At 42.5% G+C, this 20,741-nt stretch overlaps 1 protein-coding gene across 15 annotated transcripts; it reads right to left on the bottom strand.

Annotated features, from left to right (window-relative positions):
• Window positions 1-3,577: 3,577 nt before the first annotated feature.
• On the bottom strand, window positions 3,578-14,965 carry LOC120682492 (transcription factor PCF1-like). Of its 15 annotated transcripts, none has more exons than XM_039964440.1 (11): window positions 13,635-14,965; window positions 12,676-12,843; window positions 12,398-12,537; window positions 8,796-8,994; window positions 8,572-8,715; window positions 6,210-6,320; window positions 5,287-5,451; window positions 5,005-5,060; window positions 4,838-4,912; window positions 4,220-4,281; window positions 3,578-4,019 (listed from the first exon to the last, which is right to left on the bottom strand). In XM_039964440.1, the coding sequence occupies exon 1, from the start codon at window positions 14,907-14,909 to the stop codon at window positions 14,397-14,399; it is 513 nt and encodes a 170-aa protein (XP_039820374.1). In that variant the 5' UTR covers window positions 14,910-14,965; the 3' UTR covers window positions 3,578-4,019; window positions 4,220-4,281; window positions 4,838-4,912; window positions 5,005-5,060; window positions 5,287-5,451; window positions 6,210-6,320; window positions 8,572-8,715; window positions 8,796-8,994; window positions 12,398-12,537; window positions 12,676-12,843; window positions 13,635-14,396. The 15 variants fall into 15 exon arrangements, with proteins under 15 accessions (XP_039820374.1, XP_039820373.1, XP_039820371.1 ...); XM_039964439.1 differs by having other exon boundaries at window positions 4,833-4,912; XM_039964437.1 differs by having other exon boundaries at window positions 4,838-4,921.
• Window positions 14,966-20,741: the final 5,776 nt, after the last annotated feature.

Below are 20,741 nucleotides of genomic sequence, written 5' to 3' on the forward strand. Positions count from 1 at the left end.
GCGAAGGCCGTCGCGGCGGCCCTGCCCCGTAGGGCAAGGGAGGGGGAGGGGGAGAGGAGGGGGAGGTGGCGGCGCTGCAGGCAAGGACAGAGATAGAGAGAAATTGATGGGGTACAACACTTTGTTGGAATGTAAAATATGTATGTTTTTCAAGCAATATGATCAAAGTTTAAGATAATAGCTAGCTTTTTGATATTTTTTTTTGTGCATCCACACCCACAACTCATAACCTGGCTTCGCCCCTAGGTGTAGGGAGAGGAATTTCAGAATTTGGGTTTCAATACGCGCGCCTCACTGAATTAGGGACTCAATTCGCGCGCCTTTCAGAATTTGACACCCTTGCTGCAAATTGTTCTATTTCATGTGTTTCTTTCCATTTTCTCTCTTTACATCCATTTCCCTTTTCTTTTTCTTTTCCAAGGCACCTGAAATGACCAAACTACCCCTAGGGTACACAGTTCTCTTTGTTCTCTCCCGTCGGGGGTTGCTGCAGCGCGACGGCCTGGAGGTAGTCGCGGGTGGAGCCGTGGAGGGCACAGCCACGCCTAACGTCTGGGGCCGCTGCGGCGCGGTGCGGCAGCCTGGGGGCGGTCGCTGGTGGAGGGCAGGGGCGCCTCCCGTCGGGGGTCGCTGTGGCGCGGCGGCTTGGGCCCAGTCACGGCTGGGGCGGGAGCAACCGTCGTCGGCGCTTGGCAGGGGGCGGGGGCGGCCGTCGCCAGCGCTGGGCTTGGGGGCGGGAGCGGCGGGCGCCGCCTCTTCTTCCTACGACGAGAGGGCCGTCGCCGGCGCTGGGCTTGGGGGACGGAGCGGCCGGCGCCGCCTCTTCTTCCTGCGACGAGAGGGCCGTCGCCGGCGCTGGGCTTGGGGGCGGGAGCGGCCGGCGCCGCCTCTTCTTCCTACGACGAGAGCGTCGTGTCCTGGGGTCTGGGCTCCCGTGACCCTTGCGTCCCGTGAATCGTAGAGGATAAGAGAAAAAAGAAAATGGGAAGAAACACCTAAAATAGAACAATTCGCAGTAAGGGTGTCAAATTCTGAAAGGCGCACGAACTGAGTCCCTAATTCAGTGAGGCGCGCGTATTAGGACCCAAATTCTGAAATTCCTTGTGTAGGGAAGGGAGGCTGGGGAGAAGAGGTGGCAGGTGGGAGAGGAAGAGATGGGGAGAAGGCCGAAGAGACAAGAAAGAGAGAGCATGTGCTACTGTTGTTGTCATTCCAGAAATATGGAAGAGTGCTCCTGCTGCCCGCACCACTGCTTTTTGATTTTTTAGGGACAGTTGACGCCATCACCCACCCCTAAAAATTGCATCATTCTTAGGGGCAGTTGATGGCGACACCCGCCCCCTAAAACCCATTTCTAAGGACGGGATACCAAATGTTGGATTTACAACATTACTTAATCTCAGGATTAGTTAGCCTAATTACATGAACACCTATAAACTGTAACAATTAGAACTTAATTACTTACATCAAGAACAGTAGATCCCCAAAAGGGGCGATGACGACCCATGCCTGCTCCATTCAGGCGTGACGAAGGGGCGGCATAGGCCTTCAAGCCACTCGCGAGCTCCTCTAATCAGGGAGGTTAGGTAGGGATTTTCTCTACTAATCCCCCAGTAAAGGGTGGCTTCCCTACTTATAGCTCGTGGTGGCCTGGGACCTAGCCCACTTAGCTGTTGGATGGGCCCACTGATCATGGGCTGGGCTTGATCCAATGTGGCCCAATTCTTATGGATTGACTAAGCCAAAATCAATTCCAACATTCTTCCCTTTGATCGTAAGGCTTAGGCTTATCAACATCTTTTACTCATAGTAGAAACACATACGAGGTAACGCGTCACAACGGCCAATAAACACCATTGCTACTTCATTACCCACAATACATCATCCTACTCCAATTTCTTATACATAATGGGAGATGACGTACTTAATTATGGTCCTCATGTGCAAATTTGTTTTCAACTTCATCATGCGCATTTAGTAATAAGAAAACAAAACTTGTATTCAGAATCAAGGATTTGAGATCTCAATTGTCCTAAAATTATAGGTTGTCTCAATTCATAAAGCCGGCATAATTTGAGACAAGCCATCAATTAGGAAAAACTTAACCTGAGTGATGATCAACTTTTAGCACTTATATGTTGAGCATCATCTTATATCATTAGAGCATGAGCTTAAATACTATGTATGATTCAGAATCTTTCTTTCACAATGTCAAGTGTTTGGCAGTACCACTAGACATGTTACTCAAAACTAAACTGCACTTCTTATGGTGATTCCGGGATCAATTCTTTTAATTCTAAGAAAGTAACTCAAATTGATCTCATGCTGAAAACTTAATTCTCAATCTTAATTTCTGATATGGATCAAAACATGCCACAACTGATAATCTCAACTGAGTTTGGGTGGAACCTTCCACAATATAGCTCCCCCAGACTCGAGCAAGAGTGAAGACTCGTGGAATTCTTATATCAACACTCTTTGCAAAATTAGCACCTGAATAACCAGTAACCTTATGGCTATCAAATTTTTAATTCGTAAGCATGTAATCTTAGTGCTATGCATATGATGCAAAGCTTTTCTTAGGAAATTCTAGGGGTCCAATTCTAAATTGATTTCTGCCAAAATCCCGGTTATAACATTAAGGGCGTTCAATAAACTTAGATGAACTTATCGCCCTTGACCCAAAATAAGCGTGACAAAGTAACCTTATTTACTGAAGACATAACCTTATTTACTGAAGACATTCTAAGCCTCTGTTAGTGCACCTATTTGAGTCAGCCTTAATACTCTCTTTGAGTCAGACTTAGTAAATCTTTGGACCTATCTCAATGGATTTTATTATTCAAAAATATAATGAATATTATCGAGATAATCTGAATACTTGAAAGAGCATAAGCTTCAAGTTTTATACAATATCCCTCTTAAATTTACTTAATATGAGTACTTATAGCTCTTGTCTTGAAAATAAGAGCAACATATATTAAGCAACGGCTCAAAATTATTACTTCACTTTAGTCAACGCTATCGATTTCCTTATTGCAGTCACTATTGCTTATGTGAATCTTTATGATCCACTGTTTTGACTACTTTAGGAAATCCTTCTTAAAAGCATCATGCTGACTAACACAAGTAATGAGAGATTGAAAATGATCTCTCTCTTATTTGAGTGATTGACTACTACAGGATATGGATGTAGTAACATCAACTTGTGTTACTACAGGTTAATAAATGTGTTACTAGGTCTCCTTGTAACACATCTTGTTAGTGTTCCTATTCTTGATGTTACTATGGTATGACCTATTGGAACACAACACATGTGTTCTTTTATATCCAAAAAAAAGTGTTACAATGATTTCATTGTGTAATATATTTTTTTTAACTCTAGTAACACTTCTATATTGTGTTAGTAACACTTCATGAGAACACAGTTCCAAATATTAAGAACACATGGTTTGTAACACATATTTTATATATTGTAACACATTCAATTGTTTCAAAAAAAAATTATTATACACATGCATATGGTATTTATGCTGATACGATTTTTTGGGAACACGACACATTACAAAATCACACAAACCAGAAATTTGAATAATCATTGGAAGTTGTATTGATTGTACGGAGGAAAAAATAATATTACTCATCACATGACGTGATTCTAGAGAGAAAATGTACATATATAGCAATGGAGGGTACATGATGTCTCTGTACTATATTTTTGAAAAGGATGTCTCTATACTATTAGACATCCTATGGGTGCCTTTGGCATGGCTCCAATGGGCTCCGGCTCCATGTAACAATGGCTCCATGTAACAATGCACTGTAGCACAGCTACCTGATCACTAGTGTCTTTTTTCTCGCTCCCGCCCCCCTCGCAAAACCACAAGGAGCCGGTGGAGGCTCAGTGCCGTTTGGAGACCAGCCAAAGAGGCTCTTTATGCGATTTAACTTCTATAATCCATTCATGATCCATTGTTGGCCCATACAAATATATGAATTCAAGCACTGATCATTTCAACCTGCATAGAGAAACCTAGTTGTAACATTGATCATTTCAACTTACATATAGATAGCTAGGAAGTATATCAACAAGGACTAAAATAATTCTTCATTCTGGTGATTAAAATCACATTGCTTTAATATTCCAATATCAAGTCTAAAAAGACTATAGGATCTGAATGAACTAGATTTTATAATGACATAATTAAATAGAATTTACCTGAACATATATAATCTCTTTGTAAACCTTTAAATTATTCATCCATTAGATCAACAAGATCACTGCATACAAAGTCCAAATACTTATCAGTGTACACAGCCAAGAAGGCATACTAGAAAAAAAAACAAGCCTATCTGCATTTTCAATTCATATAAGTGGCATAAAAGAATACATAAGGGCCTTAAAAATCCTTCGGTATAACAGTATAGGCCATATCAAGTTAATGCCACCAGTGGACAAACATGAATAAAAAAGCAATTTGGAGAAACTTTGGACGAATGTGTAACCAGGCTAGTTCAGTCTTATATAGTATCTTAAACAAAGTATAGACAGTTTCATATCTCAAGAAGCCTATGCCTTTGCTCCTGGAAATAGTTGAAACTATATAGTGTACACAAAGATGCTACTTGTTCCTAAAAAGCTGAATAAGTACTAACAATTATTGCACGGGATAACAGCAATTATGTTGCCAAAAAATATACACAAGAAGGAGCTTATAGATAACGCCAAACATTATGGGATCAGGATGACTCTGTGATTTGCTCGATATTTTTTTTTACCAACAGGAAGCCGAAGAACCATTTGCCCTCAACTCTGTAGAAGTGCAGAGTACCTGACCGTGCATTTCTAATCTTCTGCTGCGTCATGTCACCACAGCGGTGAATTCCCTTTGAGATTAGGACTATTACCACTCTGCAGTTCCTAATTTTTTGCGAACAAATTATAACAGAAACTGAAATATAAATTGGTGATAAGGGTCTAATCTCGGGAATACTCTTCATCACCTTCAATCAGATCCAGGCAGGGCAACAGCTTCAATCAGATCCAGGCAGGGCAGCAGCTTCAATCAGATCGAGGCATCAAAGTATTATTAGAGGCATGGACAACTAAGAATGTACTGAACTAACAGATACTAATCGAAGGCATCACAAAGCACTAAGAAAACTGGAGCAGACCTCCATAGGCATAACCATCTTGCAGTTTAGATGAACATAGCAAGCTTATCACAGCGGAAAATAATACATGAAAACTTAGGTGTGTGTACATAGACAAGGGATAATCTGTACCTCTTCATCAATCAACACTAGGTCACTATGCAGTAATTTTGATTCATCATGTGGATCATAGAAGTCCCAGAATCTGTCACACATAAGCCCTCACTGCACTTTCCAAGCATAAGACCAGGAATCAACCTGTCACCCATCTCTCTGGCCTATAGGACACTACACTTCCTGACATTAAAGAACCACCAGATAAGCATGAAGAAATTAGAGATTACCTCAGCTAGAAATTAGAGATTATATCAACTGAGTAATAGATTTGAAATCAATTTCAGGTCATGGATAGAATCATAGAAAGCAACACAACAGGAACCACACAGAATCCCAAGTTAAGACATTTTTTGCATGATTATTTTGCTGCTTACAGCTATCAAGTAATAGCTCCTTTTTGCAATCTTGGAAGCTATAGCAGCCTTACAAAGTATAGCTAAGAAAGACAAGATTGTAGCTTTGCTTACATACAGGTCAATCAACAAAATAACCATGTCCATTGTGTAGCGTTAAAGAGGTGAACTTTTTCATCCTGTGGCGCATTAAGCAGCAGCATCCAGATCAAAATCTCACTGCTTAAATGGAAATAGAAAAGTTTGGATCCGCAACACTCATGTTACTTTCCCCTTGGTTAAGCCAACCATGAAAAACAACGACACAATTTGCAGGTTTATTCTTTTTGCTTTCTCCTCAAACTTCTAGTTTCTCTGCCATATATTTATTAACAGAGTCGGGTCCACTCAACAAAATGCTATGAAACATCAATAACTATTGTTTCGTCTAAGCATATGAATTATTTGTAGATAGCAAATGTCACACAAAGATGTTGATCCGAACACAATGATATCAATACCATAAAAAACACTGGCATGGAATTTAATTTGCAGCAGCCGCATGGCATGATATAGCAAAGGCAATTTGGGGGAATAGATGCTTACCTTGTGTGTTTGCTATTTCCTTGTGGATATATCCTCCATTCGAAAGCATAACTGAGCTCTGATTTTTCTCCTACAAATTTGATTGTTCAATATCCTTCACATGGATTGCCTCTGCAAATGGGAACAAATAAGAGGTATGAATATGCCTTCAAAATATCAAAGCAAAGGCCGCCTAAGCTGCACCAAAATCTTTGCATTTCCCTGAAATCATGTAGCTATGTTATTCTCTTGTCTTTGAAACACTGAAAACGCAAGAAGATAGTATGTTTAAAGTTCCACATGATAAAATATTGGTGAAGTGGTGAAATTGGTATAAAAAAAAACAATCAAGCAATCAGCAGCACAAGTGCCAGATTCATTTTTGAAGCAATTCAGAGCTATGAAATGGCAGATCAGCCTCCATGAAGCTTTAGATCAGAGAATGCAACTATTGTCATGAATTAAACTGGGCTACCTCTTCATATTCCTAAAGTGAATATGATTCAGCTGGGTATAAAAGAAATCAGCAATGAACCAAATAGCAGCACACAAATGCAAATTTTACCCGAGAAATAGATGACTGGAGAATTTTAATGTTCAACCATTGAACCATCTATTGGTCCTACATATTCAGCATGCTTGTTCTCCTGGACAATCTATGTTTGGAGAAATATTATGGTCTATAATCCATATATATTTTTTTCAAATATGGAAGGAGTCAGGTGCTCTAGCCTAAGAGGGGGAGGGGGTGAATTAGGCACTCTAAAAACTTAGACCTATGGCTCCAACTAGTTTGCACAAAAATTAAACTAAAACAAGCTATCGAGATGTGCAACTATGGTTATTCTAGTGTAAAACCCCTATCCCAAAAGAGTTTAGCAGCCTATAGCCTTTCCTATCAAGAAACTAATCTATGAAAGTAAAGGCATGCAAATTGCTAGTATGAAATGCGAAAGCTTAAAGAGCGGAATAGGAGATAGCAAACTCTTTGACGCGGGTGTTTATCCCGTGGTTCGGTTAGTCACAAAGGCACACCTACATCCACGTTGTTGTATCACTCACTAAGAGTATTGCTACTCGGCCACCAAGTCTCTTCCGTGAACACAATCACGGTCACCTTGACCCCGGGGTTCCACTAAGGAGCTTCTCCACAAAGGATTGGGTCTCCACGTCCCCCGCACGAAGTGTCGCCGCCGCTCCACACCAAGTCGGAGGATCGATGACGTTGCCGGTGAGCCTTCAAAGCTCCAAGGGGCCGGTGCACCAAGCTCTTCTTTTGGTTCACTAAAAAACCACAACACAAAGACTCAAAGCCTTGCAATCTCACTCACTAAGAGCTAATCTAGCACTCACACTTTACAAGGATAGTGCTAAAGGCTAAGGATATGATCAATGGGCTCTTGTATGGCTTGGAGATGATCTTGGGTGTGTGTGTGACTTCTAGCAACTCTAGCAAACTCGGGGGATGCCATATATATATAGGCCTCCAAGTCTTGTAGCAGTTGCTTCAACGGTCAGCATAAATCTGTGTATCATCGGATGAACCGATCCCTCTGGCAGGGGTAGCGTCGGTTCATCCGCCCGAAGTAGCCGTTGAACTCCTGACAGCTGACATAGTGATCATCGGTTGAACCGATGCTTGCCCGTCGGTTAAACCGGTCACTCACAGCACTCAGCTAGCCGTTGGCCTTCTTCTTTTCTGCTGACGTCATTACACCGATGCTATGCTCCGACGCACCACCGGTTCAACCGGTGCTGAAGACTTCGCTTCTGCTCGCTTGACATCGTCTCTGGAACATGGTACACTGAATGCACCGATGCCTAACTTGAAGCCGTCGGTTCAACCGGTGCTTCACTTGTTTCTCCACTTGATCTTCAGAGTCACTCAGACTTGATCCACAGCGAGGGCGTCGGATCATCCGACAACCATCGGATGCACCGATGCTTGGGCATCGGTTCTTCCGGTGCTACAGGTTTCTGCAGAACTCTTCCATTTTAGCGTTTCTTTGAGTTCTTTCTTCGTGTTTTGCTTTGCATGACCTTTTTACTTCATCCATGGGATCTATAAATGTTCTCTTAACAAAACCATTAGTCCCATTGATTGCGTTGTCATTCGATCACCAAAATCACTCGAAATGGGATAAATGGTGCCATGTTCGTTACAAAATTGCTACATGAAGAAGAATGCATTCAAAAAATAAACCAAGTGGGCCAGCTAGCTTATAGCATTTTGTTATCATGGTACTTCGCTATGTATACATCTTCTGAGGCAATTTTACGCAAGTCACCTATACAATGCCTGGCAAGAAGATACAAAATATGGTAACATCTTGTCAGGCATAGAATGGAGTCTTACAGCAAAAGGAACCATATACTGTATTACCTTTGCAATCTTTATTTTCATTTTTCTTTCTTCTTGCTCTGTTGCTCTGTCATCTCCATGAGCCAATTCCCGAACAGTGGTGAACAACATTTTACCCTTCCATCGCACTCTTGATGCATTGACCCGAACACTTTATTACTTCACCTGGGCATTGACAAAATAGCCACTGAGTATTTATGTTCCAGCTAGGCAATGTTGACAAAGAGGCAGAGAAAGAAAAAAACCATAATCTCTCTCAATCAGAATTTAGCCGATCATTACACGCCAATACTAAAGGCAAATGCTCCCCTTGTACTTGTTGCCCTTAACTACCCAACATCACAACATCTAGCACATCTGGATCTGGATTAGCAATAAAGCAAAACTTTCAATGGTGTTTTTGTTTAGAATCATACTTTGCTTCCCCCCGTCATCTCTCTGACCCTGAAACAATTAACACAAGTCTTAATCCTCTCCACAAACGTAGTTTGCCAGAAAAATGCTCTAATTTGCGTTATATTTGTCAAACTTGGCGAGGTGACAACACGGTAGCGGCGACGGCGATTGTGTCTCCGGCTGGGATGTTGGAAGCGCGTGCAGGCAGGTCCCGACGTCGTCTCGGCGCGGGCCACGGCGTCGCCGGCCGAACCTGCTCCCGGCGGCGGAGCCGCTAGCCGGCGGCGCAGGGCGGCTTCGCTGGGGGCGAGGCGAGCGGCGCAGGGGGGTTCGGGGGGGGGGGGGGGCTACTCCGTTGCAGGGCGGATTCGTTGGGGGGCGAGGGTGCCGGCGCAGGTGAGGGTTCCGTGATGGACGCTTTCGGCGGGAGGCGAGGTTCGGAGAGGCGCGCGGGAGGAAAAATTTTTGTGCTGCGTTCGCTGTGGTTCGAACCTTGGTGTTGCGTCCGCCGGTCCGTGGGGTGGAGGTGGGATGGGGCGTTTAAGCCGTGGATCCATATAACGTGGACCGTCCGATGGCGTTGATGTTTGGCTAGTGAAATTTGAGCTATCGATTTCAATGGAGTAGGGAATCTGGGTACAAATTGTTGGGTGCAGTGCTTCCTAGCTCTCTCAACGGGATGCATTTTGGTTGGTGGCTTTAGAAAAACTTGTTTGATGCTTTAGGGGGTAGATAGATGGGCTGAAAATTTAGGTACTAGAACAGTTAAGCGCGCTTTGCGCACCCTATCATAACGTAAATGTACAGTTTAAAAGAGACAGGACTGCAATCTAAAATTGAAATAGGCAAATGAAATCATATAGATATACATCTTATTTCAGCACTAACATTTAAAGATAAGATATAGGAAATCATGTATGGACACCGTGGCTCAATAATTGGGAAATATATGGAATTCATCATGAATTTAATGTGTCATACGAATATTTTGGAAAAATACAAATGCAGAACTCTTATACATGTAGTCTTACACTTAAGGAATTGGTGAAGTTTTTTCAAGCTCTAGTAAGCAAATCTAGATGGATACTATGAATACTTCAAATCACCACGAGTAGCCTGAGCACAAGCTTGTTCTCTCTAGGCTAAAGCTGAGCAGTGCGAACACAATGCACATCTGCTTGAGGCACACTCCCTTCTACCATTTCATTATCTGAAAACAAATGTTTACACCTGTGGCGGATTTAGCCTTTTTTTTGGGGGGGGGGGGGGGCTGATGTCTTCTTCCTCCTCTTCCCCACCCTCTCCTCTCTCTATTTTCTTCTTCTCCACTCTTTTCCTTCCATAGCTCCCCCCTACTGGATCCGCCCCAGGTTTACACTATGAATGTACAAGTACCTAGCATAATCTAATATTGCAATTCTACTATAGCAGGAACAACATGATTACGAATAGCACTTAAAGCATGTAAACATGTATTATCGATTTTTTATTCAAAAGTATAATCTCCATGTAGTCATGAATGGAATTATAAATGTGCGACACCGGCGCCTCGACGCACCTTGAGGAGAGCCGAGGGACGGATGCACGTGCGGTCGGTCACTGTTTGAGGTCGGAAGACAGATGGGTCATAGGGAGCGCATGGCCCACGTCGTCTTCGTCTGCCGGAGAAGAACAGATGGGGCGGAGTAGGGAGGGATCAGAAAAAATAGCACGTAGAGATGATGACGAAGCGGCAGGAGTAGAGTTTTGGCTAACTGCAGGGACGGATCCAGCGGTGGGTCTGAAGTGGCTCTAACTCTTTCTACCACCATTGGACCAATTGAGACCCTTCTAAGCGCCTCGTACAAATTTTTTACCAAGGATGCACTACAAGGAGAGGCTGAATTTTTTTTACCATGGATGCACTGCGAGGAGAGGTTGAAGTTGTCTAGATTTGAAGATTTGATGCTGGTTTGGACTAATTTTATTTTTGTCTCAAACATATGTTTAGGCCCAAGAGGTGAGGTTGTTGCAGTCTTTGCATTCAGATTCTCTGCACTGCCTATTGGGGTCACGCTAAATTGGAACCACATGTTAGGGTGTGTTTGGAGGAGGGGGGCTAAAGCTCTACTAAAAAAATTTATAAATAGATTTTATTTAATATTTTTAAATAGTAAGATCTTTTTATGTAATGGGATTAAAGTTTAACAAGTGGGAACCAAACAAGACGATTGTGCGTGCTGCAAGCTTTGGATGTTTGCGCACGGCATGGCATGCAGGCAAAGGAGGGCCCACGCACGTCGTCAGGAGTACACGCCCAGTCGTGTTGCAACGCAGTCCTTGCTCATCAATTAATGCAAGCGGCAGACCCATTCATAGTAGAGTTCCTACAACTCGCGCAGCTGCGCAGGGCGCCACGTGTTGCGGGAAGTGCGGAGGGAGCTTCAAACAGCAGCTGGTTTTAAGAAACCCGATGCCAAGATCCACTGAGCCCATCCATTGGGTCTGCCCCTGCACCGGGAGATCCCCACATGCTGCTACAGGAGTTGAGGAACCTTTTGGATGACATGCGGATGGCTGAGTTTAATAATATCTAAAAAATAATCATTCATTTCATCTACTACTATCAGTTTATATAATGACCCTTAGTTAGTGGGAGATGAAGTCGATAGCTTGCATGAAGAAAGAACTGGAGGGAGATGATGTGGACTGCTGGCTTAAAAAGAGAAATAGTGTTAATGACCATTAGTGGGATGCATCTATATAGTTTAGTTCACCAGGACATTAGAGATTAATTTATTAATCACTAATAAAAAATTTCTATCTATTTACCAAGTAGAAGTGGTATGGAGAGGCCCTAGCTCGCTGCTTATTCTTCTTCTGGTTGGAACTGGACCTGTTGCTGTAATACAATGCTCCATCTTTGGCTCGGGTTATATCAAGATGCAAGGTGAACAAGATTGATGGCGTCTTGATTTATAGCTTAACCATGCTTGGATGCTAATTGGATGTTAAGTTGCTGCCACTTTCTCCAAGAGTCAATTTTTTGGCTGCTAATTAGAGAAGATTTGGTGTGACGGACCGGCCAGTACCTGGGCTTTAAATGCCGTGGTACTGGGCCTTGACAATGCTAGCCTAGGCCCATCCGTGGATAAACCCATATCTACATTTCATAAAGCATAAAACTAGTTAGGTTCTTAGCAGCATATATGCCTAAAAACAAACAATATGTGGCGTTTACCAACTAAAACCGAGATAAACATACTGGTTTTGGCAATCCATCTGTGGGTCAAAACACTGCAACTGACTATTATATACGTATGTTGTAAAAGTAACAACTTTTTCACCATATAACTGAGCTGACATCGTGGGCCTACACAATACAAGCCACATAGGGGCAGTGTACTTTGTAGCAACACTTGTAAAATAGTTTAAGGGTATTATAGAGGGCCAAAAAAGATTGTTTCCTCACCACATAAAAATAGTTGTATGTTTTTGAAATTTAATCTTTGATCTGGCTTCGATTTGTGTAAACACCTTCATTGACATGCTTTGATCCAGAGTAACTCAAGTAGGGGAATCTCATCTCACAACATGATATCCTCGCAAATGCTGCGTGGAAGAAACCAAAACAACATCTAAGCACGACTGAGCAATCTTAATAACTGGATATCTCAAGCAATCAATAGTTGCATGGGAACTAAAGTTTCTAATACTCCACAAAGTTAATACCCAACGCCATATAAATACCTGTGTGTTAAGACAAACCTGTTCATCATACACGCTCTTGGAAAGAGAATTATACAGCAAAATGGCCACACATATTAGATTGTCGTCCAAAACTCCTGATGTCTAGTTCCTTCTAATCCACACAAGTTTCAGGAACATGTCACATCTGAATCCGAAATCCTTTCAGTCCTATACAGAAATAAAATGCAAGTCAGAGAAGAATTCCATTGAAGTACACATAACACTATATAGAACAGAACTGATGTTATGTTTCTGTTAAATGAAGTGTCAATGTGAAATCCATTCCCTTGTTAGTATTAAGTTACGACTAAAAATAGTACTAGGCATTGTAGAATCGCTTCCAGAGAAGTACATGTCATCTAGATGGCATGGAATTGCGGGTAAGAAAACAATATTTGGCTGCAGTATCATAATAATGTGTCATAACACCTCAGAATGATTAGAACAAAAACAAAGCCTTTTAGTCCCAAGCAAGTTGGGGTAGGCTTGAGATGAAACCCTGAGTGCCACAGGGTACTAGTGGTAGCCAACATAAAAGGGGATTGATGCCTAGGTTATGGTTTGGGCAGATTGATTGCTAATTTCCATGTGCCACTAGCCAGAGAAAGTTCTTTGGGTTCATTCTACTCAATAATTTGCTGCAGCCAGTAACTGACAAACCCCAGAAAATCATCTAGCCAAACAAACAGACCCAAATATTCCAAAGCCGCTGGAATTAGCAAGTTCATGTGCCACCACTACATCAGAAGCTAATTCTGAAAGGAACTAAAATCAAACTTCACATCCAATCATTTATACCTGGATGTATCTATAGACACATTATTGAGTCCAAATAAAAAAAACACATAGTTGTTATATGGTCAATATGCAGAAGAAATGTGTCAGTTGTGCATGTAACTTCATATGATTCAAGAAAATGAAATTGGAGGGGACATGTAGATAGGTAACAGCATACTTACAGTGAAAAGATGGCTGTTAAGGCATGCTGATAACTGATTGCACAGACCTTCATGTGAAGTTTTCTCCTTACAGTAGTACAGGAATTTACCTGACATCCAGACAAGAAAAGTAGACATGCAAACACACATTTTCAATTAACACTGCCCTTTTGTTGGTTGCAAACAAAATTCGATCATGTAGCACATATGACCTGACTACTGAAGCCCATCCAAACAGAACTGGAGGTAAATCTCACTGCATTTACATTTGGAAATTGCACAGGACAAAATATAGACATCATGACAGTAAGCAATAGATAATTTGATGGCTTTCAAACTTCCGTTAGACCATTACCATGTGGCCTTCATCAGAACCATGATAAGGGCGAACCAAGCACCATGAGTCCACGACAAATTCTTAGGCCGAATAACTAGATCCAGCTGCTAGTCAGGACAAATACGGAAGCACCAACCATGTACCGAAAAAAAGGAACATTCAAATACAAACTGAAGCACCACAAGATGTCAGACTTTGTTCCAAACATGAGTAGAACTCAGAAACTGCTTAAATGTCTTTTCCCCCCCTCTTCTGTTGTTACCATCTCAATCCATTCTCTACCTAACTGACAATCTAAGCAACGGGCTACAGCATCCCCCAAGGTAATATGTTAGTTATTGAGCGGTGGGGGATGCCATTGCCATGGCTACAGAGCGTCATAAGAAACCTAAGCTAATAACTAACATTAGAGTCCTAATCATAGTAACCGCCATCTTCTACCTAGCCTAGTTATTATTCGCCTGTGCGGCGGTACCAGAGCCGGATGCGGAATCGGCGGTTGGCGGTGGCTGCATAAGGAGCGCAGTGTAGTATGGTACGGGCATCAGGGACGCGGTGGCCGCGACGGGGGAGACGGGGACGGGAGCGGGGGGCGCCTCCTCGGGCGTGACGCCCGTGCCGGTGGCGGCGATGATGGAGGGCTCGGCCTGGCGGAGCAGCCACTCGATGGTCTCTCCGTCGGTGCGGTGCCCGAGCTCGCGGGTGAGCTGGAAGACACGCGCCGCCACCATGGCCGGGATGCGGACCCGGGGGCCGCGGCCGGCGACCTTGGCGTGGCGGTCGGCGGGGGACCCCACCGGGCGACGCGCCCGGACGCGGAGAGGCTCCTGTGGCGGCGGAGCGACGGTGGTGGAGATGGAGAGGTCGCCGGAGACGGCGGCGGCGGCGTGGGTTTGGGAAGGGTTTAGGGTTTGGGGGGCGGGGACCAGGTTGTAGAGCACGAGCTCGGAGGAAGACATTTGGAATCGGGAAGGGGGGAAATTTGGGGCTGCTTGGTGGGGCCGGCTCCTGCCTGCTGGTGGGGCTATGGGGACGGCACGGACGGACCCGGGGTCATATAAGAGCAAGTTTTATAAACGCGCCCACAGCCGGCGGAGAGAATGCCAGCGTGGTGAGCATTTATGGCGGCAGCGGCAGACAGCGGGCAGCGCATGCGGCCACCGGCCAATGGGAGCAGCACGCCTGCGAGCGCAGCAGCAGCGCAGCGAATGGGCGCAGCGCGCGCGCATCCGCCGGCTTCCAGCCGGCGTTTCGTGAGACGCCCGCAGCACATTCTCTCTCCTTTTCTCTCTCCGCCAGTGATGATTTTTCCTACGTGTCTGTGCTCCCAGCCCGCCTACCTGGCTCCGTAATACTTGCTCTAAGTAGGATGCAGGGTCCCGCTCTCTTCCTATCCACTCTGCCAGGTAGGGATGTCTGGTAGTTGGTGATTGGGCCGTATTAATTTTTCATTCACCTCTTCCCTATCCCTACCAACAAATAAATTTTATGTGAATCTCAAAAAAAAAATTATGTGGGGTTTTGCTGCTAGACTATGAGCAATGCCAGCTTAGAATTTTTTTATAATAGTAATGCCAGCTAGTTGATCTCAATGTTAGAAGAGCTCTGCTTGTGATTTTCTAATTTGTGTAATGCATTTTCTTATGATGATTATAAAGATGTTCGTGGAATATAGGAAATTTTAGGAATCATGTTACTGCACAAGAATTCAATAACTTACAAAAATCTTAAAATAACTACTTTAACCATGAAACAAGCCTTGCTAGGTTTACAACATTGCTAACATTGCTATTTCCCTGTTAAAAATATGTGAACGGATGAAATAATTATCTAATTTTCTAGAATGATAAATATGTGTTTAACTCCAAATATTGTGAATAGAGCATATAAAATGAAAGCTAGCAAAATTGACATCTAATTTTTTATCAATCGAGAAATAGTTATATATTTAACAAGTTAAAACACATCTATCTCCATGGCAAAGATTATTCTCTTGTGTGATGAAAACGGATTTTCATACTCCTAACCCATGAAATCGTTAATTTCGTTGTACAATATGATGACAAGTATATTTCTAAATTTTCTTCAATTTGAGTAATATTGATACAATTATTACAAGAAAGTTTAGTAACATAATAATATCCATCTAGTTGATGTTTTGATGAATATAATTTTACCTTCTCTTTTTATTTGATCTCCTTGGTGCTGCTATCCTCTCCAACTAGAAAGGCGTGCGGCTTTGTTGCGCAGGGCCCGTATTTCGTTTGATCGGATTGTAGTTGATATAGACTTTACTTTATGCACAAAGTAGTAATTATTGTTTGTGTAGGTGTCATAGTCTGCAACCCATTGTTGTACTTGGTATATATTTTAGACTCTTTTATTATTGTGACACTATTAAGTATACTATTTTTTTGTACGAAAATGGAACTATCTTTTTTCTATGAAAAATGGAACTATCTTTTTTCTACCATATTTAGTGTTTTTGGTTATAGTATTTTTGGTTATTATTTATTTTAGAAGTTTGCTGTGCAGCAAAGCTTTAGGTTTGAAATTTTAAGCAATTTTTGTACTCAAAACATTTTAACATAAAGACATTTCGTGTCCGAATCGTAGGTAGAATGGATCTTACATAAATATTTTTAAGCAGATAAATTGTAAAATTGCTTTAAATTATAATAAAGTTGTATATTTTGTAATTCTGAGCTAACTTTTGTATTGAATACTTTTTAATCTGAAGATGTTTTGGTGTCTATTTTGTAGGTACAACGGATTGCATGCAAGCATTTGTGCAAACGAATTGCGAAAGTGTTTTAAATTTGGAATTTTGCTCTATAATGAAGTGGTAGTTTTGAATTTTTAATCAAATTCTATATTGAATAACTTTTGATTTCAACGTATTTTGTTGTTCAAATTGTACGTATAATGTTGCTCGTGTAGAAGTAATGGATGGAACGAATTGAGGTTTGATTTAATTAAATGTGAGGATTTTTCCAAAAAAATTCCAAAGGTTGCGAGCTGATTTTATGAAAACCTAAGTTTTTTTTGCAAATTTTCTTCAACCAGGAAGGTTGGACTGCCAGTTGATTTTGAGAAAAGTGGAAGTGCATCTAGACCCCTAAATGATTTTGGTGATTTTTGACAATCACAATTTGGGGATATGATGCTTTCAAGAAAGTGTGTGCAGGAATAAAATGAGAAAATCAAGGAGAAGATGAAAAGAAGGTCCCCAAATTTCAAATTAAGTATGGTGGATTCTATCGGAGATTTATATTTAATTTTCGGTTTGAATTTGAGTATAGGTTCACCGTACTATCAAGGGGGACGCATTTGAATGAATTTTAGATTGTCAAAATACTTCATTTGAGATGGCATACTTGAGAGACACGCTTTTCACTCACAAAACACTCTTGCACAATCTTTCTGCACGGGGTCGGATCATCTTGGGTTACCCCGGATGATCCGGCCAAAAAATGATTTTCCGCACTGAGTAAGTCCGGATGATCCGGCCTTAGTCCGGACGATCTGAACCTGGAGATTTGTGAGCGCCTGGTAGTGCCAGGCCGGATGATCCGGCCCTACACCGGATGATCCGGACCTGGGAAATTTAAGTGTGTTTTTAGTCTATTCTGTCACTACCCCTGATGATCCGAGATTACTACGGATGATCCGGGAACCACCAGAAAACACACAACGGTCACTTTCGAGGGTGGGAGTATATATACCCCTTCACCCCCTTCATTTACTGCTCTCTCTCTCTCTCCCCGACCAACCACGCCTCCCTAGCATTCATTCCTTTACTTCTCTCCATCCTAGAGCTTGATTCTTGCAAGGAAACACCTAGGGATTGAGAGGAAGTGAGATTTGAGGTGTGATTTGAGAGCACTCCGTGAGCTAGCACTTGTTCATCTCAAGAAGCACTTGAAGCAATCTTTGATTCATCGATTCGCGTTTGTTACTCTTGGAGCTTGTCTCCTAGACGGTTAGAGGTGTCGGTGAGCTTCCATTCCTTTGTGGTTGAGCCCCGGAAGTTTGTGTTACCCCGTCCTTCGTGGCCATTTGATAGTGAGCAACTCAATCCTCCTACGTGGTTGATTGAGTGAGGGAAAGGGTTATAGGACAACACTGCTCTTTGTGAGCACCTCAACGGAGACGTAGCTCCTTCGTGGAGTGAACTTCGGGTTAAATCTTGTGTCTCCTCTATTTATTGTTGTTCTTATTGTTCTTGAGCTATTCTTGACATGATCTACTTGTTAGTTGTATTCCTCTTCTGCTAAACTGGTTCACAGACTTAGCTACTTCATTTGTCAACTTTGTATTCAAAGGGATTCGTCAAAAGCTAAGTGGATTTTAAATCTAGTGCAAGATTCTTTCTCTCTATCAGATCATCCGACCCTAGCAAGATCATCCGGGCCTGAGAAGGACCGGAAGATCCGACATAGGGCCGGATCATTCGGACCTGACGATTTTCTGCCAAGTTTTTCAGGAAATTTTTAAACAGGCTTATTCACCCCCCCTCTAGGCCTAGTGTCGATCCTTTCAATGGTATCAGAGCCTAATCTCTTGATTTAGACTTAACCGCTAAGGGATATCGATGTCTCAATGTGGGGACGGCGCCGACACCAACACTTCCATCGTTGCGCAAAATGTGGCAACCGTTTTGCCGGTTGTCAACGTCGGAGCCACCGGGGTACTCTACAACCCCTTCTCCGGAAGCCGGCCTCCCTCGATCCATGAAGTGGCATCAAGCGACGATTCAAGTTCAAGTGAAGATGAAGGTGAGATGTCGGAAGCAAGGAGAAGGAGAAAAGAGAAGATGAAAGAAAAAATTGAGAAGAAGGCAAAAAAGTTGATGAAGCAAAGAATCAAGGAGGAGGAGAAACATCCCTTCTTCGGCATGCATCAAGTGCCTCACAACTACGAACAACAAGCGTGCTCTTCTTCTCAATTTCAATCCATCCACTTGGGACGTGCTTTGTACTTTGATGGTATGGATTACCCCAAGTGGGCCTTTGATATGAAAATGCACCTCTACGGGCTTCACCCTTTGGTATGGGAGGTTGTGTGTGTAGGTGTTACTCCACCCGTCAACGGTATGCCTACGACCGAACAAGCACAAGAATACTTCCGCAATGCGCAAGCCGTACGAGTCATCACCGGCTCACTTTGTATCCAAGAATTCAACAAAGTCCGCAATGTTGAGATTGCGAAAAAGATTTGGGATACATTGAAGGAAGCTCATGAGGGCACGGATCAAGTACGTGAAGGCATGATGGATTTTTTGCAAGGAGAACTTGAGCATTTTGTCATGAACGATGATGAAACCGTGACTCAAATGTATGAGAGGCTCATGGTTCTAGTTTCGGATATTGCCGCTTTTCGGAGTACCGAGTGGGATGATCACAAGGTCACAAAGAAGTTGCTTAGAGCATTCACTTCAAGAAATCCTACACTTGCAACAATGATTAGAAGAGATCCCAAGTTCAAGACCAAGACACCAAATCAACTTCTTGGTGAGATTCTTCATCAAGAGTTGGTTGAGAGAGATGTGGCAAAATCACTTAGCCACAAAATGACTAAGAGCGTTGCACTCAATGCAACCCCAAGCATTCCGGTTGAGTCAAGTTCCAAAGCCATCAAAGCAACAAAAGAAGAGTCAAGTGATAGAGGATCAACCGATGAAGAAATGGCACTTGTTATGAGGAACTTCAAGAAGTTCATGAAGAAGAAGTTTCACAAAAAGGATGGCTATGACAAGAAGAAGCCAAATCATAAAAGATGCTATGAGTGCAAGGAGTTAGGGCATTACATCGCCGATTGTCCTAGACTCAAGAACAAGGAAAATGAAGAAAAAGAAATACAAGGAGAAGAACAAGGACTTCAAGAAAAGATATCAAGGTCGTGCTTATGTTGGTGAAGAGTGGGAGTCAAGCCATGAAGAATCCGACAAGGAATGTGTGGCATCACTTGCCATAACCAAGAACACAAGACGACTCTTCAACAACATCTCCGATGATGAGGATGACACTCACTTTTGTCTCATGGCAAGAGGCAACAAGGTACAAGCAACATCCTCTTCCACTTCTCATCCATCCTCTACATCAAGTAGTGTAGAAAATGATTTTGATGATGAAGAAAAACAATATGAGGTTTATATGATCAAAGAATTTGGTAATAAAGGTTTTAAAGAAATTAAAAAGCTTATGGAGAAATTGGAGAAAAAGAAAGAGACACTATAGGCAAGTAGACTTGCTCATCCAAGAAAAGGAGAGAAACCTTGCCTTAGAGAAGTCCCTTGCTGAGGAAAGAGCTAAAGTAGAGAAATTATCCATTGACTTGTCTTTGGCTAATGACTCTAATAAGAGATTGATGAAGGAGAACACATTGGCTAGTGATTCTCTAGCTTCCCTTAAGGTCACTAATGGTGAACTTCAAAATAGCTTATCAAGCTTGATGGTCAAATACAAAAGACCCTGAAGTAAACCATAAGGTCCTTTTGGAAAGCATAAAAACCCATTCCAAGGCAATTCCTAACTCCAATGCCTCCACAAGTGAAGAATGCTCCAAATGCTATAAATTTGATATACAAGCTTGTGTTGCTAACATGGCAAAGCTAGAGGAGTTGATCAAAGCCAAAGATCTTGAAATCAAAAGGCTCAACATGATAGTCAAGAATGGCTGTGAAGGTAATGTGAAGCCCAAGCCCAAGGTCATTTACAAGGATGGTAGATATCCTACCATTAAGGACGGGCTTGGCCACTACAAGAGAGAAAAGGTAAATGAGAGAAAGG

The sequence above is a fragment of the Panicum virgatum genome, chromosome 7N (genome assembly GCF_016808335.1).
Source record: "Panicum virgatum strain AP13 chromosome 7N, P.virgatum_v5, whole genome shotgun sequence".
In the NCBI taxonomy this organism is placed as follows: Eukaryota; Viridiplantae; Streptophyta; class Magnoliopsida; order Poales; family Poaceae; genus Panicum; species Panicum virgatum.